At 42.1% G+C, this 24,510-nt stretch overlaps 2 protein-coding genes across 6 annotated transcripts; one reads left to right on the top strand and one right to left on the bottom strand.

Annotated features, from left to right (window-relative positions):
- Window positions 1–596: 596 nt before the first annotated feature.
- Window positions 597–9,766, top strand: lancl2 (LanC lantibiotic synthetase component C-like 2 (bacterial)). 3 transcript variants are annotated; one of them, XM_054765728.1, is made up of 10 exons: window positions 597–885; window positions 1,237–1,410; window positions 2,272–2,389; window positions 2,460–2,667; window positions 2,746–2,893; window positions 3,911–4,057; window positions 4,198–4,380; window positions 6,183–6,359; window positions 7,125–7,197; window positions 7,347–9,766. In XM_054765728.1, exons 2-10 carry the CDS (start codon window positions 1,273–1,275, stop codon window positions 7,421–7,423), a joined length of 1,269 nt encoding a protein of 422 aa, XP_054621703.1. In that variant the 5' UTR covers window positions 597–885; window positions 1,237–1,272; the 3' UTR covers window positions 7,424–9,766. The 3 variants fall into 3 exon arrangements, with proteins under 3 accessions (XP_054621703.1, XP_054621704.1, XP_054621701.1); XM_054765729.1 differs by having other exon boundaries at window positions 1,142–1,410; XM_054765726.1 differs by having other exon boundaries at window positions 597–1,410.
- vopp1b (VOPP1 WW domain binding protein b) lies at window positions 5,654–23,590 on the bottom strand. Of its 3 annotated transcripts, XM_054765725.1 has the most exons (7): window positions 23,201–23,590; window positions 14,834–14,892; window positions 14,404–14,481; window positions 10,634–10,767; window positions 8,868–10,369; window positions 6,204–6,352; window positions 5,654–5,867 (listed from the first exon to the last, which is right to left on the bottom strand). In XM_054765725.1, exons 1-5 carry the CDS (start codon window positions 23,252–23,254, stop codon window positions 10,164–10,166), a joined length of 531 nt encoding a protein of 176 aa, XP_054621700.1. In that variant the 5' UTR covers window positions 23,255–23,590; the 3' UTR covers window positions 5,654–5,867; window positions 6,204–6,352; window positions 8,868–10,163. The 3 variants fall into 3 exon arrangements, with proteins under 3 accessions (XP_054621700.1, XP_054621699.1, XP_054621698.1); XM_054765724.1 differs by lacking the exons at window positions 5,654–5,867; window positions 6,204–6,352 and having other exon boundaries at window positions 8,093–10,369; XM_054765723.1 differs by lacking the exons at window positions 5,654–5,867; window positions 6,204–6,352; window positions 8,868–10,369; window positions 10,634–10,767; window positions 23,201–23,590 and adding an exon at window positions 15,682–23,191 and having other exon boundaries at window positions 14,403–14,481.
- Between the last annotated feature and the right edge of the window lie 920 nt (window positions 23,591–24,510).

Raw genomic sequence — 24,510 nt, 5'->3', positions numbered from 1 at the left:
TTCCAGAGATTTACAATATTGAAATGTGTAAAAAAGGTATTATTTTAGGCATAATAAAACATGTTGAGTAACACCTAATCTAAATCAGTGTCTTTGGTTCTAGATAGTATTTTGGAATATAGTTTTTCTATCCATACAGAGGAAGCATACTTGAAATGTATGGGAATGATAAGGCATCTTTGAGTAAACCTCCGGTTCTGGTATCATCATTTGAGTATCATTGCCGTCCAAGTGTCCTGGTTTTTGCTAATTAAAATATGGTCACGCTATGCCAAGCGCTCCAAATATACGTCACTTAGGGACTTGATGAGTTCAAGCACAAAACTGTATATAAAACACATTTTAAGTCTTCTTATGGGTTGGTGGATGTGAATGATGATTGTGTAAAACAGGTTTTAGTAGGCTAGCATGTTGGCTAATGTTTTGGAGCACGTGGCTGCTACATTGCGGCATTATAATGATATTGATAATGATTGATGAAGATTGATAGTAATGAGAGATATGGTAATGGAAGTGGCAGAAAGGGTGAGAGAGAATGTATAGAAGGAGTTATCTGCGATGATGTCTAATCCTGACATCACAGCATCATGCCATCTGTCACTACAGTCACGTTGCACTGGTCCCTGCTACTGACTGCTACAGCACTAGTTAATTGTTTTGTATAGGATAGCATTGCAAAGCATTCCAACCCAGCATCAGTGTGAGGGTTCCAAGATGCTGATGCTGCGGCACAATGATGCTTTCTGCACCGCCTGACTGCAGCTTCCAGTTCGCATACACCGTGGAAGGGAGCGGCTGGACATTGGACATTGGGAGACACTGGGAGACTGGAAGCTGCAAACCACGATAATCTTCACCACAATTTAGCCTGCTGATCACGTTCCGGTATTCTGCCTCCAAGTATCCTTATACTTGCAGTGTTGGATTATTATAGTGACGACTGCAGGTTGCTCTAATGTTTCATATGACTGCAATATATTAAATATAGTGTGGATTATATGTTATAACGTTGTTATAATACAGCAACAGCTGTTTCCTACGTTCGGCTGTTGGTTCATTTCCAGGCATTCTTTATGAAAGCAGTTTAATTAATCAGCGACCCCATTTGTAATATGTGCGTCCTTGTTGTATATCTCCTCAGGTAATATGAACATGCTCACAGGCTGGAGCCAGCGGTAATTTATTAGTAAACGCATGAATTAATGTCAATGGTTAAGCATTTTGTCAAATTGGCAGCGTCTGGACTTTTGTCCGTGCTGAGCCACCGTCGAGATGGGAGATCACGTGTCAAAGAGACTGAAGCTAATGACTGCGAGTGAAGCAGACATGGAGGAACGATCTTTTCCCAACCCATACCCTGACTGGGACCAGCAAGACCCAGCAGCACAACCACTAGACCCCCAAGGACAAGTAACATCTTTTTATTATATGTTATGTTATTGTATTGTATGTTAACAACCATAGCACCGTTCAAATGACAAAATCATCAAATAAACTATTCTTCTCAAAAAGGACTGCCGGCATAAAAATGTCTTTCATTTCTTCCTGCATTCATTCATCCGATATATTATTTAATACATGTTTTATTATATGTCCTTACATTCATTCATCCATCCAGTATTAATTACTTAATCATTGAATAAGTTATTTACGACATTCATTCATCTATTATTTAATAAGTTAGCATTGATTATATGGTATCCTTCTGTTTCTGTTAAGTTACTTTTATTTCTTGTCTCTTATTGAATAAGTTATGACATTCACATTGATTATATGACATCTATTATACTGTACGTCTAGTCCTTCCTTCTGTTTTGGTTAGCACTTACGCGTGCATTTCTTGTCTGTTAATAAATACATTTTTTATGGTGTAGCCTTACATTCATTTATTTACTAATCTCTCGTATTTACTGTTATTTAATTTGTTTTGATGTTTTTTAATTAAAAAAAGCAGAGTCACATAATAGGAAAATAGTTCAAAGTTATTGAATTGAATCTTCAGGTCACATTTGGGCTCATCAGTGAAAGATTCTCACAGTTGTCACAAATAAAACCTTTAATTTGCCTGAGAAGCCCTTTCATTTAGAAAATAATCTGGCAGTAGATGCCTGAGATGGTTAAAGTTAGATGGTGGCTGATATGTTCTTGTCAGCTTTTAATGTGTCTGGTGTGGGAAATGGGTACACCGCTGTACCCAACTGAAAGTTACTGAATAATCTGATGAAGAACACACATACCGTAGTGATAATGGATGATTTGTGTTGACGTCAGGTGAGCTCAGCCTTCCAAGGGAATGTCCAGAGTAAAATCAAAGATCTGCTCGAGCAGATGGAGGAGGGCCTGAAGACTGCCGACCCCCATGATTTCTCTACCTATACTGGCTGGACAGGTGTGTCATTACATGCATCATCTTATCTACTAGAAATGGCTTCATACATAAGCCTCTCTCTTCTTCCTAGGGATTGCTTTGCTGTATCTGCAGCTGCATCGTGTGTCCAATGAGTTGGCCCATCTGCAACGGGCACTGGACTATGTTAAGCGATCAATGAGAATTTTGAATGGACGAAAAGTGACCTTCCTTTGTGGTGATGCCGGGCCATTAGCAGTGGGTGCAGTGGTCCACCACAAGCTGGGAAACACTGCTGACAGCAAAGACTGTCTCATCAGGTCAACGTCTGCCACTTTATTCTCCATCTTGAACCTTTTTGGGGCGTTGTCAAATGAAAATGACTTTTTGTCTTTCAGGCTACTCCAGCTGCAGCACTCATTGCTGAGTCCAGAATGGGAGATGCCAGATGAGTTGCTGTATGGACGAGCTGGTTACCTCTACGCTCTGCTCTACATTAATAACCACATTGGAGATGCCACTGTGGATGACGGCACCATTGCAGAAGTGAGTGCAGGCCCTGGATGATAGTAATCATGTTTCATTTTGCATGAGCAAAAAGACTGAAGAAAGAATGCAGGCGATGCGTTATTCTTTGGTGAACATATGCTTCATGTGGTCATTTAAGATGGAAGTGCTTCAGTGAAAAGAAAACTCCTTCCAGCAGAGTGTGCACAATAATGTCTTTTATACAGTATGTATTTATGATACGACATTCGTTGTGGATGTATATACAATATATATTGATGATATGACATCCATTGATGTACAGACCTGATCAAAATCTTAAGACCAGTTGAAAAATTGCTAGAAAGAAATTGCATTGTGCAGGTCACAATGCTCGCTTCTTCAGGGAGAATAACATCACTCTTTTGGACCATCCTGCATGTTCCCCTCATTTAAATCCCATAGAGAACATTTGGGGATGGATGGCAAGGGAAGTTTATAAAAATGGCCATCAGTTCCAGACAGTTGATGCCCTTGGTGAAGCCATCTTCACCACTTGGAGCAATGTTCCCACTAGCCTCCTGGAAACACTGGCATCAAGCATGCCCAAAGCCATTTTGGAAGTGATGAACAAGAACGGTGGAGCTCCTCATCACTGAGTCCTACTGAGAACATTTTTTGTTCTTCTTTGGAGAGTTTTTTGTTATTTTTTGAGCGATGGTCTTAAACTTTTGATCAGCTGATAAACAGGCTATTTCAGTTTAATTGTTCTTTTCAATAAATGACTTTTCAAAATGCTTTTTGTCTCACCCCCCCTTCTTGTTTTTGCATTTTGCAGCTCTACTTGAAACTTTATTAAGATCCAAATGTGCAAAATGCAAATTCTAGCAATTTTTCAACTGGTCTTTAGATTTTGATCAGGAGTGTATGTACAGTATATATTTGTGGTATGACATCCATTACATCCATTGTGTATGTATGTACAGTATATATTTATGATATGACATTCAACCCTAGACTGCTGTCCTGTGTATAGAGGTGGTTTATTATGTGTATTTCTTTCCACCGGCATACCAGGTAGTGACTGCCATCATCCAATCAGGGAAGAATCTATCAGTAGAGCTAAAGAAGGCTGAACGCTGCCCGCTGCTCTATGAATGGCACAAGAAACAATATATTGGTGCTGCCCACGGCCTGGCTGGAATCTTTCACATGCTCATGCAGGTAATGACGGACAAAAAAACAATATCTAAACCTTGAAATGTCAGATAAATAAATCATGTCAGATGTCACGTGGCGGTATTTTGTCGGGGTCCAACTACACTCCGATCTCATCACTTAGTAAAAATTGTCTTTCTATCCAGCCTGGAGCAAAAGTCCACCCAGACAAGCTCGCTGAGTTGGTCCAGCCCAGTATTGACTATATCCGCCACAAAAGATTTCGTTCTGGTAACTTCCCATCATCGCTGAGCAACGAGAGCGACCGACTGGTTCACTGGTGCCACGGAGCGCCCGGTGTCATCCACATGCTCATCATGGCTTATAAGGTGAGTAAAGACTCATCATGTGTTTGAATTATTGCAGCACACTTCAGCCTGAAGTTGAGACTAGAGAGACAGTGTGAGACAAAGCTAGGGTGTGTGAACTCACACACTAGTTTACATTTGCAAATCCCAGCTTTATGTGTGCAGCTATACATTCTGTCACTGCAGTCACAAAATCAGAAAGTAGCCTAGCGTCCGGTAAAACTCAGTGAGGTGTATGTCTGTGGCAGGCCATGCATTTTGGTACCTGGGCCTTCAGTTGGGACTCACTCAATCCACCTCTTAAGAGCAGCACTATCACATCACAATGATACAAACCATTGAGAATATACAAACACGTAATACTGTATAACAATGTGCGGCATTCTGCATATGAATAGCATTATTACTAAACGTTCATCTTCCAATACATCATCACCAATACGCCTCAGTTCTATTTCTGCTAGGAACTTCAAGCATTACGTAACTTTCACCAGAGATCATCGTTGGAAGTGGCCTGTAAATTTGCCGCTTGGCCAAATGTAACAAGCATCAGCCAACTTCAAACCTCGACACTACAACATCATCTGGAGCACCTGACAATCAATGTTGATGTAATAATAATGATGATCTAATAATAATGTCGATCTAATAATAATGTCAATCTAATAATAATGATGATCTAATAATAATGATGATCTAATAATAGTGTTGATCTAATAATGTCAATCTAATAATGTCGATCTAATAATAATGTTGATCTAATAATGTCAATCTAATAATGTTCATCTAATAATAATGTCGATCTAATAATGTTGATCTAATAATAATGTTGATCTAATGATGTCAATCTAATAATGGTTTGGTTTGGTTTGGTTTAGTTTATTTGAACATGAAGGTTACAATGGAATACATCTCATGAATCATTTTGTCATAGTTCCACATGTACAAAAGGAGTAGGAAGAAGCAAAGCTTATTTAATCCTACCCCCCATCCATTCTACATCTAGTACAGTACATGTAGTTCACTTCCTACATTCCATGTCATGTTTTCTGTAATAGTCAGGATAATACATAATAGATAACGGTAAGACACCCCTCCCAAAGGAAAATTTAAAAAAAAAAAAATATATATATATATATATATATATATATATATACACACACACACACACATATATATATATATATATATATATATATATATACACACATATACATATATATATATATATATATATATATATATATATATATATATATATATATATATATATACATACATAATATTGTCGATCTAAGGATGTCGACCTAATAATAATGTTGATCTAATGACAAAAACATTTAAATTAAATACATCAAACTCACCAGAGATGCTGATTATTTAGAGACAAAGTCCTTCCTCCTTTCAGATTGCCACAGTTTTGCTCTGATCAACCAATCGGGACTGGAAAATGCTGATGTCACGGTACACGGTGTGAAATCTTCCTGGTTAAAGAAACAGCCCCGTTGCTAATGTGTTTGTGGAAGGAAGAGCACACATGACAAAAATGCTCAGAAATTGGAGAAAGGCCAATCAATGCTGGCGGCTTGCTGACCACCAGCACCATCACGAAGGACAAAGATGGTGTTCTTGAACACGTGGAAGGATTTGCTGAAATTCACATGGATAACTTTCATCTTTTTTGTTGTATTGAATCTTGGTATTGCTGTATTTGATATGTCCTAAACATATTTTCGGAATAAGGAATAAAATGAAAGTACAAGGCATTGCTGGATTGTCAAGATGTTGAATTTGTGAGAAGAAAGCTCCTTGTGTCTGCTCAGGTGTTTCAAGAGGAGAAGTACCTGAAGGAAGCGGTGGAATGTGGCGAGGTCATCTGGCACAGAGGTCTCCTCAGAAAAGGTTATGGCATTTGCCACGGCACTGCCGGCAATGGCTATGCCTTCCTCTCTCTGTACAAACTAACCCAGGAGAAGAAGTACCTGTACCGTGCCTGCAAGGTAAGAAACGGGGAAAAATGTGGTGATCTTTGTTTTCTTTTCTAGCTCAACTTCCCTGCATGTTTATATTGTTCTAAACACAAAAGTCAATTTTGTATTTCTTCTTAGTGAAGTGGGAGACAGGTGTGGTGTTCGTGTATTTCTTACAGTACAATTCATGTATCACAACATCCATTTCATCTTGCTCTCCTCTGTTCTTCATGTCCATGACTTAACAGTAGGCTTTATTGGCACATGGTTCATGCGGGTGCTTTGCTCCAACTCTTCATTAGCTCCTTAAAGTTTCCTTGAGAGCTGACATTTGTTCTTCTCCCTTGCTACTTACTTGATGCGCATGCTTATTTCCTCTTTCAAACCCTTGACGGCGTTATCTGTAAATTCCTGTAGATGTTTTTTTCTACTTCATTTGCCTGTAGATTGGTCTTTCCTTTTCATATCTCCTTTCATTGTTCACATATTTTCATCCATTGTTTGCAGAACTCCATCATAGTTCCTGGAAAGTCAGAAGTGATGTTCATGGTTCTTTTTACGACTGCTCCATCATGTCCTACATTTCATTATCACTTCTCTTTCTCAAGTGTCAGTGGTAGATATTCCGTTACTTGATCATTGCATTGCATGGACCTTTTGTCTAGGTGCAAAAGTACATGTGTAACATCATGTTCAAGATGATCTGTGTTGAGGAAAAGCAGCAAAAGGCGAAGTGTGGATCATATCCATGTTATGAAGCAATGTGCTACACTTGGTTCTTCTGGTTTCTTCTAGTTTGCTGAGTGGTGTTTGGGCTACGGGACCCATGGCTGTCGTATCCCGGACAGACCCTACTCTCTTTTTGAAGGTGGCACACACGTCTCATGGATTTAGGAGCATATTGTGTGCATAAAGTGTTTTTTTGTCATAAATGAATTGTGCAGAAGGCTTCTTGATGATGACACGCCCTCACAGCATGAAAGTCAAAGTGGCAGTGACCTATGTTTCTCCTATCAGGTATGGCGGGGACCATCCACTATCTGTCGGAAATGGCCGCTCCTGAAACTTCCCGCTTCCCTGCTTTTGAGCTTTGACCTGCTAACTGCTGGAAACTGTAAAGAAGAAAAGACTGAAATCATCTGAATTCTTTAGTTGTTTGATTGGATGAAATGTCAAACCTACTAAATAGGAGCACAGTATTTTTGGATGAAATTTTCAAAAGGTTTGTTGGACCAAATCATCCACACTTGAGAGCAGTTCCAATAAATACCAGCCTTTAATATCCAACCAAGAAACGCAGTACATAGTACACAGTACAAGTGCTGTTTGCATGCGTTTTGCTTGTTCACTTCAGTGGTGTCATGTTTTCCTCCTGTCCGCGTCTTGTGTCCAAATCCATTTCAGCCCCACACAAAACATGTATTGCATATTTGAAGATAATTCCAAGAAGCAAAAATGAAAATTTCACAAATGCAGTCCTTGTTATTCATCCAAGACAGACAATACCGACTACCAAGATGAAAGTCAACCCCGACAGCAGAAGAATGCACATCAAGCCTCAGAAAGCCAATCAGAGTAATTCTCTCTTGCAATGTCTTGCAGAACGCGTCATATTCACTCACGTATGCTGCTACGTCACTCGAGATTCCTTTCATACGCTATATTTCTTTGTGTATTGTACATTTGTTTTCTGTGCATGTATTTGTAATGTTATGATCAAATCAGTTGTGTTGTATAAACGCTAAAAAACATTTTTCAGTATATTTGACAAAAAAAAAGAGTAAGTTGACTTGGGTCTGTTTATTGTGCTCCATAGTTGAGAGAGATAAGATGTAAGCTTACCACATAAAAAACTACAGTATTCATGTCGTATAATCTTGTCACAGTTGACAATCTCAATTCTTATCCTAATCCTTCTATCTGATGCAGATGCTTTTATTGATGCTGTAGGCCAAGTTAACAACAAAGCACTGCGCCTTTGTGCAAAGGTGGCTAAAGGGTGACATGGAAGAACACCACGTGTTCAATTTAGCAAAGCATCCTGTTAACATACTGTATACCAGAACAGGTTTGCACGTCTCACTCAAGCACCCTCCGGTATGAAAGGTTTACCAGAGGCAGGCATGAATACGTGCAAATCACCTTAGAAAAGCAAAACCATCCACTCGTACTACAAATTCCTAACTTTGCATACGTTGTACATCAAGTGTGAAAGTCAAAATGCAACCAATCTTTTAAATATGATCTCATTTGGACTATCATACATTATATGTAATTTATAGAAATCACAGGGACAACAGCAGCTTTCTCTTTTTAGACTGGATCTTGACGTATTCATCAAAATAGTCAACTAGAAGCAGGGGCACCACCACAAGCTCTGGGCAAAATCACATCGCTGCCCTATTGGAATTGTTCCCCCTCCCCTGTCAGTATGGAGCGCTTGGCCTTGCCTTACTCACTCCCCAAGGACGCACATAAGTGTCACAGTTAGAGTAGAAGAGTGTGTATTATGATTTTATTTGTAGTAAACTTTCTTACTGGTTTAAGTGTAGTATAATAGTCGCAGCTTGTAGTCCCGCCCCCTCGCTCCTCAACAATGGCGGCACGTTGCTTTCATCTTCTCCACTTGTTGTCTGTCCATTTCAACTGCAAACAGCAGACTTGAACCACAGAGACTTTTAAAGATACTTGCCTTCGCCTTGGCACTATCGCTAGCCACACACTGAACAGCACTGGAGTTGTTTACAGAACAGTAAACACTTCCTGTCCCTCGCTTTTAATGTGTACCGTGTGGGAAACTGTACCGTACTGAAAAATGGAACTGTAAATGTATCCTACTGCTCAACTTGCAATGCTTTTTAAAAAGAGCCAACTGATGTTTTATGAGACAACGATGTTGGAGGATTGGTGTTGATGGTGAGAGATACACCCACGGTGTAAGAAGGAGAGGTTCCGCAGGTCCTTCATACCGACCGCTGTCAGGCTCTACAACACCTGCACCACCTGAACCATGTTGTAGTGCTTTACTTTACTGTTCTCTTTACTTGTCTTGCTTGCTTGCTGCTGTAACAAGTAAATTTCCCCGCTGTGGGATCAATAAAGTACATACAATACAATACAAGATAAACAGTGACGTCTCTGTCGCCCTTTTCTCATGTCCTGTTTTCAGATAAAGCTACGTGTGACTGGTCAAAATGTGTGATGACGTATGTTTCCACACTGACCAGAAAAGGGACAAGCAGGAAAGGGGAGGAACAAAAGCTGCAGCAAACGAAAGCCTATGGTCTTTCTGACTGCCAATCTTCACTTTAAGGCTAGCAAAACTACACTGGATGAAGCTTGTTTTTTTGTTTTCTTTTTGACTTTTGCACATTTTAGTTTATATTTTGTTGTGCAATGTTTGGGTTGTTTGTTCACTGTAAATGACTGGAAATAAAACAACAATGCACCTTTTTGCCTAATGCAGATGGGTCTTTTGTTTTTCTATTTAATTTCATTCTATTTCGTTGTTTTGCTTTTTAAAGCAATCTGTTCAATGTTGAGCATATAAATAATAAACCTTTGATATAATGATATTTTCAGAATTTCATTTAACACATATGGTAATAAATAAATGTAGTCCAAAAAATCTGAGGAGCCGTTTGAGACGCAAAAGAACCGTCTCCCTTAAAAGAGGTAAAATTGCCATTACTGATAAGAAAGTGCATATGAAAGTAAAGGTGTGTATGCAAATGAATGTGTATATGCAAATGAACTATCTGTTTTCTGAGCCGGTTTTTAGTTTCTTCAGCAGGACAGTAAACTCTGTTTATTCCAAAGTGTTAGCTTGAGTTGTTACTTCTTGTCACCACTGTGGAAGATTTGATCGTAGGACGGTGGTGGGTGGTTGCAGTAAGACGGTGGTGGAGGGTAGGTGGTCATCATCATGTGGGCGGAGCCAGGTTGTTGCAGGTAGGCAGGACATGTGGTAGTAAGCGTCGGGTCGGCACCCGTCATCCTGTTGACGCCAAACCCTTGCATATTTCCTGGCTGCTGGGAAACTACAAAGAAGACAAAAGTAGTAGTGGATCTAGACCTGCTCCATGTGTTCCATGTGTAAAGTAGTAGTGGATCTAGACCTGCTCCATGTGTTCCATGTGTAAAGTAGTAGTGGATCTAGACCTGCTCCATGTGTTCCATGTGTAAACAAGTAGTGGATCTAGACCTGCTCCATGTGTTCCATGTTTAAAGTAGTAGTGGATCTAGACCTGCTCCATGTGTTCCATGTGTAAAGTAGTAGTGGATCTAGACCCTAAAATAATGACCTGGTGAAGTGACAGGATGTCTTGTGAAGGACACGTTGAATGCTGTCTCGTCTCTCAGAGAGGAAGGATACATTCTTCTACGGATGAAGAAGCCAGCACCACAGCAAAACAACACCGCCATCATTAACAGAACCCTGAAGAACAAAAATGACACCATTATTAGAACAAGTATTGCTCATCTGCAGGGTGTTCTCGAGTTTTGCTTGGCGAAGAGCTTTGCTATGGCTCTCTAGATTGCTAAGGTCTTTGCTGCTAACGTTAGCTGTAGGTGCACTCGCAAATAAAACTTGAGATGCTTCGGAGGTAAACAAACTCCTTCTAAAGCCCCGGTCACACCGCCCGAACTTTGCTGTAGCGTCCCTGGAACGGTGAAAAAAATTCATCACCGCTCGTAACCGCGCACCACCGTTTAACAGAAGTTGGCCCCCGTTAAGGCAATGCTGTATACACTCGGCCACCGCTGATGGTCCCTCCTACCGCTCCGAAAGTTTTGAGCTGCACAAAATATTGCCAGCGGTGAGGAGCGGGCAATTTTTCGCTACGGCAAAGTTCATCACCGCTCCAACAACGCCCAGTCAAAGTTTGGTGCCGCTAGACGGAAGTTTGTGGACGCTTGGGTCCGCTACGCCAACGAAGAAATCTTGTTACAGTTAAACTGTACTACCATGGATATGACAAGCTGATGGTGGAGCTCTGGAATGAGCCTTCCAGCACTTCATGAGTGTAGTGTTTGCAGACACATTATATTTATACTGCTACATGTTGACCAGTAGAGAGCACTGTGGGACTGCGAATGGGACAACAGTTGCGTGAGTGTGGAGCTGTACTGTATGATGCAAGCGAGCAGACCTGGCAATTAGTCATAAATAACTAGTAGGATTGTTTATTCAACATCACCCACAGAACAATGAGGATGCCACCAGCCCGCATGCACAGAACGCCGCTCTATCAACGCTCGCGTCACCGTTAAACCAACGTTCGCTACCGTTAAACCAACACTAAAGCAACGTCGGCTTCAGCGGTGCACCGCTAGGACAACGCCCGTGTTTTCTATTTTTTTTCCCATTTTGTGTGCGGTTACGAGCGGTGATGATTTTTTTCACAACTCCAGGGACGCTACAGCAAAGTTCGGGCAGTGTGACCGGGGCTTTACTAAGAAGGCATGTCACTCTACATTTAACAATGATGCTGTCTGAGGGTTTCTGAAATATACATTTCCCCTTCATTGGACTGCCAACTCTTACATGCTCCTCCATTTTCATATCTCCTGACCGCTACTCACCTTGCCCTCCGTAATACAATGGGAGCCTATCAGATGCTAAACAAGCCCAAACACAATAACGGTCAGTTGTTTTCCATCCCAAGCACAAGACGCCCAAAGCATAAAACATATTTTTCTAAACAAGGCAGCTTTCATACAGAAACTGTAAAGTTAGAGATAAAAAATTAGACTCACATTAATTGAAAAAAAAATAACACAGTACATCTGACTGTAACTAATTGCATTTAATGCACTAGTTTGACAGCCCTAAATTACAGCTATTATGAACATCACATACACAATACACATCTGTGCTGTTAATGGAGGATCACAACACTTTTATACTATTACATATTTCACATAATCTCACTCCATTTTGTATATACATATATACAGTATATATATATATATATATATATATATATATATATATATAATAGGGTTGTCCGATAATATCAGGCACCAATAATTATCAGCCTGATATTGGCATAAAAATGTGATATTGGCCAACATCGGTATCGTTGTTTTCCCTCAAATGAAAGCCAATGTTGAGCTCCACATATCATTCTTACTCACGGTGTCTTTAAAGCAGGGGTCTCAAACTCAGTTTACCCGGGGCCCACTGGAGGTAGAGTCTGGGTGAGGCTGGGCCTCATCAAGTATTGGGAGTAAGGCTCACGATAACGATAATATCTATAACGATATCGGGTATGCTGCAGGAAACACGTCTAACATGTTAGGGCACTTAAAGTGGTATCATCCGGCTGTGAACGTTACATCTACGAGAAAGAAAACCAGCTTAGTGCAAACACCGATAACTTCAGCATATAAACAACCTCTAGTAAACAACTCTGACCGGGCCAAAGCACTAACACACGGTATTGCAGTACGTGGGAGTGCGTGGGTTTTCTCCGGTTTCCTCCCACATTCCAAAAACATGCATGTTAGGTTAATTGGCGACTCTAAATTGTCCATAGGTATGAATGTGAGTGTGAATGGCTGTTTGTCTATATGTGCCCTGCCATTGGCTGGCGACCAGTCCAGGGTGTACCCCGCCTCTCGCCCAAAGTCAGCTGGGATAGGCTCCAGCATGCCCCCGCGACCCTAATGAGGATAAGTGGTATAGAAAATGGATGGATGGACAGACATATTTAACTGTAACTGTCCATTACATTTCGCCACAATGTTTAAACAATTGTTTAAATACAACAGTTTATTTTATTATTATATTTCTATTTAAAAAAACTCAGAGTCTAATGGGTCGCTTTTATTTCTTAAAAAAAAGTGTTTGAATTTTTTTAAATAAAGCATTTCAAGTCATTTTTTCTTCCTTTTTTGTACAGAAAATTAACCAAACCGAGCACTTCAAGAAACTGAACCGAACCGAAATTACATTTTAGTGTACCGTTACACCCCTAGTAGTTACTTACCTTTTACATGTCGTGCTGTCATTTTGTGTGTGTGTGTGTTAGCACCACGATTGTAGGCAGTGTTCTGTTTAGTGACCCTCATTTCTCCATGTGACACACTCTTAGTTCCGTGGTAGCTTATGCTTTCACCCTGTGAGCATCATTGGCTTAACTTACAGTTAAGACAGGACTCTTTCCTGTCAAGTCGCGGGCCGCAAAATGTGACTTGGTGCGGAATGGCCCGCGGGCCGCAAGTTTGAGACCACTGCTTTAAAGAAAAAGCTAAAAAACATCACACAGCAACGTAATAGGTAGATAACAACAGAGGAGACACTACCAAGGAATAATGCTAAATAAACAACTATGTGACCTAGCAGCCATTTACAACAGTACAGCAAAGCACGCTGGGAAACAGGAAGCGCTGTTGTCAAAACCATATATGTAGACGCCGCATCGAGCTCTGAGCCTTATGTCAATGTCGCCGCCATACTGGATGTGGCAAGGATGCGCTGTCAATGAATACAAATAAATGTACTTACTTTCATAAAGTGCCTTTCGACAAAGAAAGTGAAGTTAATGGCTCTCGTTTCTACATTCACACACGCACGAATATGCTTGGGAAACAGTTAGGCACCCAAAACAATGTATTTCATCCTCTCAGAGGGCTAAGATAGGAACATTGTGAATCCCACACAGTAGTAGTAGTCGTGGCCAAAAACATTAAAATAATAATATAAAATAATAACATGAAAGTTATCAATCAAAATAATAATCAGCAAATTCATGTATTTTAATCAATACCCCTTTAACTAAAAATAAATTCAATCTTTCTAAAAATAACATAAATCAAGGCACAAGAACTTACTTTAGAACAATTTTACTCAAGAAAAAGATCTGTATTGGTTGACATCGGAATCGGAAATTGAGATATCGGTTATCGGCAAAAAAGCCAATATTGGACATCCCTAATATATATATATATAAATGTGTGTGTGTGTACACAGTATACACTATAAACAGTATACTGTATCTAATAGCTCTAACCCAGAATAGATGAGGTTTCCCAAAGCCTTTTAGCAGCATGATGTAGTAGTACTCACCAGAAGTACCAGAGTCTCTGGATGGACAGAGCCCTCACACAGCAGCGAGTCCCACAGCAGTCCTCGTAGGAGCGACATCTGACAAAACATGACAAATACAGCAGCATTTCATAATGTGTGGTGATTGTACTGGCGGATATCGACTCAAATAAGTTTACATGCAATGTTGTATAACCATGTGTGACATCAGCTAATACACATTTTCCAAAGTACAAACTATATGAATGAACAACACAAACGACTGTGGAATATCAGATCCTCTACATTTCCATGTCAGTTCAGACACAACCAGATGAGTGATTTTACCAAACAAAACACATTCTAGAGTCATTCATCACCTATCATGAGCCTGCTATACAGTAACACCATGTTTTTCTTTTTCCAATGAGCATGACTGAGCAAATCTTCAGAAGCACCATACAATACTTACATGAAATATATTGGGTATCCACCTTCAAAATACCAGCAGTACTTTTTAGCCTCTACAGCCTGTCAAAGACAAAACAATATATTGCTTTTATAATTTCACTTCACTGATCAACAACATATTCATATACAACACAAAATTACAATACACAATACTCCAACAATTCAGCTGGGAATTTGGAACGGGCCTGCTACCCGTCACGAACATCTGGCCGTCTGCCATTGGAGACTAACTTGGTGGCTTTGCCTTTCAAACTAGTTTTCATATGGAAATACCAGCAAGAATCCCTACAGTGTCAATGCTAACGTGCTAATTGCTAGCATAGCATAGGTACTAGAGTATGCATGGAAAGTCCTGACTGTCACTTTGTTTCATTTTGGGAGAATCCCTACAGTTTCCAACATTTTATGTGGTATATTTACTTGTATTTGTACTGCTGATTACAACATTTTACACGGTATATTTACTTGTGTTTCTACTACTGATTACAACATTTTATGATGATGTATTTACTTGTATTTGTACTGCTGATTACAACATTTTACATGGTATATTTACTTGTATTTGTACTGCTGATTACAACATTTTACACGGTATATTTACTTGTATTTGTACTGCTGATTACAACATTTTACGTGGTATATTTACTTGTATTTGTACTGCTGATTACAACATTTTACACGGTATATTTACTTGTATTTGTACTGCTGATTACAACATTTTACGTGGTATATTTACTTGTATTTGTACTGCTGATTACAACATTTTACACGGTATATTTTCTTGTATTTTTACTGCTGATTACAACATTTTATTATGATGTATTTACTTATTCTATTGCAACACTTTACCTGCTACAGTATCTTCTTTTTCTGTTGCACTTCAAATGCCCATCCATCCATCCATCTTCTACCGCTTATCCGAGATCGGGTCGCGGGGGCAACAGCCTAAGCACGGAGGCCCAGATTTTCCTCTCCCCGGCCACTTCGTCCAGCTCCTCCCGGCGGATCCCGAGGCGTTCCCAGGCCAGTTGGGAAACATAGTCCCTCCAACGTGTCCTGGGTCTTCCCCGAGGCCTTTTACCGGTCGGACTTGCCCTGAACACCTCACCAGGGAGGCGTCCGGGAGGCATCCTGACCAGATGCCCAAGCCACCTCATCTGGCTCCTCTCAATGCGGAGGAGCAGTGGTTCTACTCGGAGTCTCTCCCGGATGACAGTGCTTCTCACCCTATCTCTAAGGGAGAGCCCAGCCACCCTACGGAGAAAACTCATTTCGGCCGCTTGTACCCGCGATCTTGTCCTTTCGGTCATTACCCAAAGCTCATGACCATAGGTGAGGGTAGGAACGTAGATCGACCAGTAAATTGAGAGCTTTGCCTTTTGGCTTAGCTCTCTCTTCACCACAACAGACCGATGTAGAGTCTGCATCACTGCAGACGCCGCACCAATTCGCTTATCGATCTCGCGTTCCATCCTTCCCTCACTCGTGAATAAGACCCCAAGGTACCTAAACTCCTCCACTTGGGGCAGGATCTCATCCCCGACCTGGAGATGGCATTCCACCCTTTTCCGGGCGAGAACCATGGACTTGGACTTGGAGGTGCTGATTCTCATCCCGGCCGCTTCGCACTCGGCTGCGAACCAATCCAGTGAAAGTTGAAGTTCACGGCTTGATGAAGCCAGCAGGACCACATCATCTGCAAAAAGCAGAGACTCAATCCTGCAGCCACCAAACCGGAACCCCTCAACGCCCTGGCTGCGCCTAGAAATTCTGTCCATAAAAATAATGAACAGAATTGGTGACAAAGGGCAGCCCTGGCGGAGTCCAACCTTCACTGGAAACGGGTCCGACTTACTGCCGGCAATGCGAACCAAACTCTGACACCGGTCATACAGGGAACGAATAGCTTGAATTAGCTGGTCCGATACACCATACTCCCGGAGTACTCCCCACAAAATTCCTCGAGGAACACGGTCGAATGCCTTCTCCAAGTCCACAAAACACATGTAGACTGGTTGGGCAAACTCCCATGCACCCTCAAGGACCCTGCTGAGAGTGTAGAGCTGGTCCACAGTTCCACGACCAGGATGAAAACCACACTGCTCCTCCTGAATCCGAGATTCAACTATCCGGCGGATCCTCCTCTGCAGAACCCCTGAATAGACCTTACCAGGGAGGCTGAGGAGTGTGATTCCACGATAGTTGGAACACACCCTCCGGTCCCCCTTCTTAAAAAGGGGAACCACCACCCCGGTCTGCCAATCCAGAGGCACTGCCCCCGATGTCCACGCGATGCTGCAGAGTCGTGTCAACCAAGACATGCCTACAGCATCCATGGCCTTAAGGAACTCCGGGCGGATCTCATCCACCCCCGGGGCCCTGCCACCGAGGAGCTTTTTGACAACCTCGGCAACCTCAGCCCCAGAGATAGGAGAGCCCACCGTGGAGTCCCCAGGCTCTGCTTCCTCATAGGAAGACGTGTCGGTGGGATTGAGGAGGTCTTCGAAGTATTCTTTCCACCGATCCACAACATCCCGAGTTGAGGTCAGCAGCACACCATCCCCACCATACACGGTGTTGACTGTGCACTGCTTCCCCCTCATGAGACGCCGAATGGTGGTCCAGAATCTCTTCGAAGCCGTCCGGAAGTCGTTCTCCATGGCTTCTCCGAACTCCTCCCATGTCCGAGTTTTTGCCTCAGCGACTGCCAGAGCCGCAGACCGCTTGGCCTGCCGATACCTGTCAGCTGCTTCCGGAGTCCCATAAGCCAAAAAGGCCCGATAGGACTCCTTCTTCATCTTGACGGCATCCCTCACCACTGGTGTCCACCAACGGGTTCTGGGATTACCGCCACGACAGGCACCAACCACCTTACGGCCACAGCTGCGATCAGCTGCCTCGACAATAGAGGCACGGAACATGGCCCATTCAGACTCAATGTCCGCCACCTCCCTCGGAACATGGTCGAAGCTCTCCCGGAGGTGGGAGTTGAAACTCCTTCTGACAGGGGACTCTGCCAGTCGTTCCCAGCAGACCCTCACAATACGTTTGGGCCTGCCAGGTCTGACCGGCATCCTCCCCCACCATCGGCGCCAACTTACCACCAGGTGGTGATCAGTTGACAGCTCCGCCCCTCTCTTCACCCGAGTGTCCAAAACATATGGCTGCAAGTCCGATGATACGACCACAAAGTCAATCATGGAAGTGCGGCCTAGAGTGTCCTGGTGCCAAGTGCACATGTGGACACCCTTATGCTTGAACATTGTGTTTGTTATCGACAATCTGTGATGAGCACAGAAGTCCAATAACAAAGCACCGCTCGGGTTCAGATCAGGGGGGCCGTTCCTCCCAATCACGCCTCTCCAGGTCTCACTGTCGCTGCCAACGTGAGCATTGAAGTCCCCCAGCAGAACAAGGGAATCGCCTGAGGGAGCACTCTCCAGTACTTCCTCTAGAGACTCCAAAAAAGGTGGGTATTCTGAACTGCTGTTTGGCGCATAAGCACACACAACAGTCAGGACCCGTCCCCCCACTCGAAGGCGGAGGGAAACTACCCTCTCGTTCACCGGGTTAAACTCCAACATGCCGGCCACAAGCCGGGGCACAACAAGAATTGCCACCCCTGCCCGTCGCCTCTCAGTGCTGGCAATGCCAGAGTGGAACAAGGTCCAACCCCTCTCAAGAGGACTGGTTCCAGAGCCCTTGCTGTGCGTTGAGGTGAGTCCGACTATATCTAGCCGGAACTTCTCAACCTCATGCACCAGCTCAGGCTCTTACCAGAGAGGTGACATTCCATGTCCCTAGAGCTAGTTTCTGTAGCTGAGGATTGGACCGCCAAGGTCCCCGTCTTCGGCTGTCACCCAGCTCACTTTGCACCCGACCCCTTTGGCCCCTCCCATGAGTGGTGAGCTCATTGGAGGGGGGACCCATGTTGTCTCTTCGGGCTGTGCCCGGCCGGGCCCCATGGGCGTAGGCCCGGCCACCAGACGCTCGCCATCGTGCCCCTCCTCCAGGCCTGGCTCCAGAGGGGGGCCCCGGTGACCCGCGTCCGAGCAAGGGAAAACGTGGTCCACTGTTTTTTGTCATCATAGAGGTCTATTGAGCTACTCTTTGTCTGGTCCCTCACCTAGGACCTGTTTGTCGTGGGTGACCCTACCAGGGGCATAGAAACCTCTGACAACTTAGCTCCTAGGATCATCGGGACACGCAAACTCCTCCACCACGTTAAGGTGGTAGCTCAGGGAGGAGCACTTCAAATGTAATTTCTTTATTTATTATTTCTTTGTTCCAGCTGTGGTCACGTCACATAGACGATGGTCAGACGGCAACTTTGCAAGCATATGAGTGCAAATGCGTGCCATGCAACTTCTGTCTTATTATCACCCCCACGAAAATAAATTACCTTGCCAAATTACCTTTTTCATTTGAATTTGGTTGAAATTGCCAACATTTTTCTAATGTTTCAACATTTTCAGCATGGTATGAATGTGGGAGGCGGAGCTCAGTGACTCTGTGCTTGAAAATGCAACCTAAGCCTGAATAGTTGATCGCAGATACACTGAGCTTTCAGCACAGAGCGGCGTCAGAACTTGATATGAAACTGCGTATTGTCCCATACAGGGGTCACGGTTCGGTACGCATGTGTATTGAACGGTTCGATACAGATACATATATTGTTGCAGCCCGAGTAAGAAGTATTTGATTTATTATTGGTATACTGTAGCTTCATATAGCAATGCTATTAAAAAGAATACATTCAGAGACTTATTGTAATTTAAAATGCGTAAAAATGCACACATTTAGGTGTATTCAATGTTAAAAAATATGATATGGCTCTCATGGAAATACATTTGCAAATATGTGGCTTACATGGCTCTCTTAGCCAAAAAGGTTCCTGACCCCTGCTCTATTGGTGACCTGTCGGTCACGAAAGAATCGGCTCAAAGAGACGGCTCTTTGATACCAACGACAGGTAGCGGTTCGCGTCACTTCTATTGAGATGGGTCTTTGTTTTTGTATTTTATTTATAATATAACATTCTTTTTGTAGCTACTCATTGAGGTTTAAATAAATCCATTTAAATAATAAATATTTGATATCATGTATTTTTACATGAGTAATTCATTTTACACAATTCACATCAAGTGGTAATAAATTAATTTAAGACAACAACAAAAATCTGAGGTGCCACTTGGGAGCCGAAAGAGTCGGCTCTCTAAAAAGAGACAAAATTTCCATCACGATGCTCTATTGATTTTAGAAGGCACTGTCACTGCGCAATACGTAACGCAATCGGTTCAACTCGGTTCTACGCATGTGCAAAACGCTACATCTGATCGGCCTATTTTTCGGCAGTCACATGTTAGGCATGTGTAATCTACGCCATCCGTCGAATCTATTTTACTGCAGCAAGCGTCCCCCCTCCACTCCCAAAAACATTAAGATACTGTATATAGACATTTGAGAAATATCATAATCAATCTTTTTTTCTTCTATCATACCCATAGTGCACGTGGACAATTAATAAGCCCTTTTTTCTTTGTTCCATAAATTATTTTACGGTTTTTTTCGACACTGAAAAAATAGACACAAAAGCATTTGCTAGGAAGATGTGTTTGGATGGATGCTATTTCCCCGTTTAGAAAAAACCCTGAAAAAGCTGAATCCTCTCGTTGAATCCATCATTGCACTCGACTTATGGTTGTTTACATTGAAATATAACTGCATTTTATGTGTTTTATTCAATTTATTTATGCACGTTACACGTAACCGGATATGACGTTTACGTCTGTGCTACATTCATTGCGTAAGTTTTTACATAGCTCAGTCTTGGTGGATGTCGTAAGACGATAGAAACATCCCCACGCTAACCAAGTACAGTCAAACTTGTCTATAGCGGCCACTAGAGGGAGACTTCAAAAGTGGCCACGATAGACAGGTGGCCTCTATAGACAGGTTGGCGTTTTAATGTTGACCAGTAGAGGAAAAAAGAAAAAAAGGCGGGAAAAATTATAATGTTGACCAGTAGAGGGCACTGTGGGACTGCAGATAAAAGTTGTACAGCACTACTGATGTTCTTATTCTTTTTCTTGTTTTCTTTCTTTTCTTGGGAGAATGAACAGAATAAGAATTTCATTGCATAGTATAACTGTCCGTTTTACTATGCATATGACAATAAAACTCTTGAATCTACTAGGCTTGTTATTATCCATGACCCACAGAACAAAGCTGTGCTAGTAATGTCTTAGGCTTGTTTTTAATATTTTACTTTTTATACGGCAGAGTGACATTACAGCTTTAGTTCATCAGGAAGTGACGGGAAGTGACGGTGGGCGTCCCGAGCAGGAGAGCTAGGCTCAGTGCTAGCTGTGAGTTTGGAGAGAGTTGGGAAGTGTGTTTATGTTGGCGTGGATGTAAAGTCCTGCAGTGTTCTCCGCTGTTAATAAAGCCATTAAAGTGCATCGGCGACGTGAGTCTCTCCTTCCCCACAACAAGCGGCATTACAGTATTGACCAGTGCACACCAGGAAATAAACGGTGTCATTTCTTACAGGCATTGGCTGGACAGCTATGTAGTGGGGCTTGTTTAACCTTTGCCTTGTGGGCAAGCAGGAAGGAGAGACGAGGCTGAGAGATGTGTGTGTGTTCTGAGCTGCTATCTGGTGGCCACGTTCAATAAATAAAGTTGGCAGAAGCAACAGGAGAAGTTTCTTTCTTTGCTTCGGAGCTGAATAACACTGACAAGTTAACAGACTAATAGCGAACGGAAAAGAAGACGGCTTTTTTTTGTGTCAAATACAGAAGATGAGGACTTTGATGGATTTTTGGATGAGGATTGATGAAAAATAACGTGAGTACATTCTAAAATACTTCAATTAAGTACAACCGAACTCAGTTTTGCTCCCGCTGCTTTTTAAAAACATATGTTAGCATGGTTTTAGCGAGCAGGCAGTATTGTATTGTATTGTATTGTATTGTATTGTAGCGTCGCTGGGAGCACGTCCTGTTCCCAGCCTACTTTGCGGTAATGTTTTGGTGCAAATGCTCTTAAAGTTACATGCTTGACCAGGAAATAGCAAGCTCAAAAGAAGACGTTTTTTTATGTGGAACAACTGACAGTTTGTGTGGATCTTGTGAATGATTGTGACTGAGCTAGGACTCAGTAATTAATGTCTACACACGACGGCTTCATTGATTGAAAAAGAAAAACTTTATCGTGCATGAAGCTTCTACTTGAGTCGGTAATTTGGCCGCTATATGCGGTCAGATATTGACCAAGGGAGACAAAATGGGTGGCCGCTGGCTGCGTTGGACAGGTGACTGCTATACACAGGGTCTATAACATGTAAATTTGCTGCGGGGGATTTTTCAGTGGCTGCTATAGGCAGGTGGCCGTTCTATAAAGGTGGCCGCTAAGACAGGTTTGACTGTATTTTAACAAGAGTCACTTCTAAAATAACCTCTCAATATATATGAAGTATGGTTATTGACCATTTATGTTCATACATTTAAAAGATAATAAGGACCACAGCATGTGACGTCGTTGAAGCTCTGTCGTAAAAATTAGCTAAAGGAGGAAGTGACGTAGTCCTTGTGCATGCTCAGACTGATTGTGTTCAGGGTCCGTATTGCACAGTGACAGGCAAAGTGTCTCTTCTTTGTTGGTCTGACTTAGCAACACCACAGAGGGTATGACTACTAATGTGGTCACATTAGGTATTATACTAAGGGTGGTGTGAAAGAGTTGACTTGTATTTATTGAGAAAAGGGGAACATTTTGTTGTGAATGTTATAATTGGGACGCTTTGCAGGCAGCCTCAATGATTGAAGAAAACTTCAAACATGCATTATCCTTCATACGTTTTTATATTTTACACTCACTCCACTACATTTTAGTTGCCTTTAGTTGTTGTGAAATTTAGACGACTAAAAGTAAATTGATTTAGATGACTAAAATATGATTCAAAGTAAAATACATTTTAGTCAAAAGAACTGGTGTACAAATGTCAGTACCGTACTGCTGTTCTGTCTCTTTGAAAGCAAATGGCATCGATCCACATCAATTGATAATAATACAACAAAAACAGAATTGCAAATAATAAATATGATGATAATAGGGAACAATACAATAAATAACGATATAAAAGATAATGATTGAAAATAAAAATAATAGAAAAGGTCATCATAAAAAGAATGAATAAGAATAGAATAGTTAACAGTAAACAAAACAGATGATAGAATGAATAAGAATAGGATAGATAACAGTAAACAGATAACGATAGAATAGAATGGATAAGAATGTATGTACATCGATAGCAATAATAGTAGTGATAAGATACTGTATGGACATTAGTGCTATATGTACTCACCTGTACAAAGAAGAGGTAGAACGTGCCAGGTAAATATGTCATGAGGTTGTTCATCTTCGAGGCTAAAAATAGCAACGGAAGTTCCTTTACGTTCTATTTTTTAGCTTTGATGGATCATCACAACAGACACAGACATCACATCCGAAATACATCACTTCCCAGTAAGACCACGTCCGAACGACATCACGTTCCAACGAGATCACGCCCGAACGCTCAAAACCGACTGCGTTTCCGGGACGGATTGCGTAATGACAGACGTCACCAAGGAAGCGGTCTGTGCTTGGCTTCCATTGGTCAGCAGTAACCATGGATACGACTTGATTGACAGGCTGGCTGGTCGTGATGTTACGAGATGTGCCGAGGCTTCGAAGCTTGTGTCGAGTAATGGAGGGGGCATTTCCGCGAAGCGCGTATCAAGGCTAGGTTCATTTAGGGGAGGAGCTGAAAATTATGACGTCTGAAGCATCGCTGCCCGACTGTACCACGTGACTGCTTCGGGCAGTGGTTCAGATTTTGGCACGAGGTTTGACAGCAATATAAACCCCTCAGGCTCCATTCAAAATGTGGGTTTTTGATGAGGAGTTGTAGTCTTTTCAGCGTTTGGATAAAAGTTATAGAGTTTGGATACTAGAGTTTGGATAGCATAGTTCGGAGAGAGGATGGAGCCGGTGAGGAAGAGGAGGATTTCCCCTGTGTGAGTGTAAGGGATGCCAGCCTGTGAGGCTGTGAGAGTGTACGTTCGTAAACCTCAGTCCCTCTGCCTTAGGAGCTGCGTTGAACACGCGGTCGACAGCCCGGGCTTTTAGTCGTGTGGTCTACGCTCACGCCTCCCATTACTAAGAAGTAGTTTACGAACCCGGTGCGGGCGGGTTGACATGAGATTGTTTTGATTTATATAAACTGGCAATTAAATTTTTGTGCACGCCAGCGTCTTCTGTCCCCTTTGAAAGAGTGTTTTCAAAGACTGGAGAAGTTGTTTTTAAAAAAAAGAAATCGTTTAAAACCAAAAACTGTTGAGAAAGTGGTATTTCTGAATAAAATGTACCCTGCCCCGCACATCATTGTCGTAGTTACACACGCATATTCAGTGCCTTCATAGTTCCACAAGCACTTCCACCGTCCTCTGCCTGCAAAAGCCCATGCCATCTTTCTACAGTGGCAAAGAAACATGATTACACAACCCGCCATGTCATATGGTAGTACCATTTGAGGAAAATGTACACAAACACAATACATTCAAAACATATTTTATTCTACACACGTGTCATTTATGTAGAGACATGATTTGGTCATACGGTTTTTGTTATTCA

The sequence above is a fragment of the Dunckerocampus dactyliophorus genome, chromosome 21, assembly GCF_027744805.1.
Source record: "Dunckerocampus dactyliophorus isolate RoL2022-P2 chromosome 21, RoL_Ddac_1.1, whole genome shotgun sequence".
Taxonomy (NCBI): domain Eukaryota; kingdom Metazoa; phylum Chordata; class Actinopteri; order Syngnathiformes; family Syngnathidae; genus Dunckerocampus; species Dunckerocampus dactyliophorus.
The sequence above is the reverse complement of the archived record's forward strand: the minus strand, read 5'-3'. Positions and strand labels throughout refer to the sequence as shown.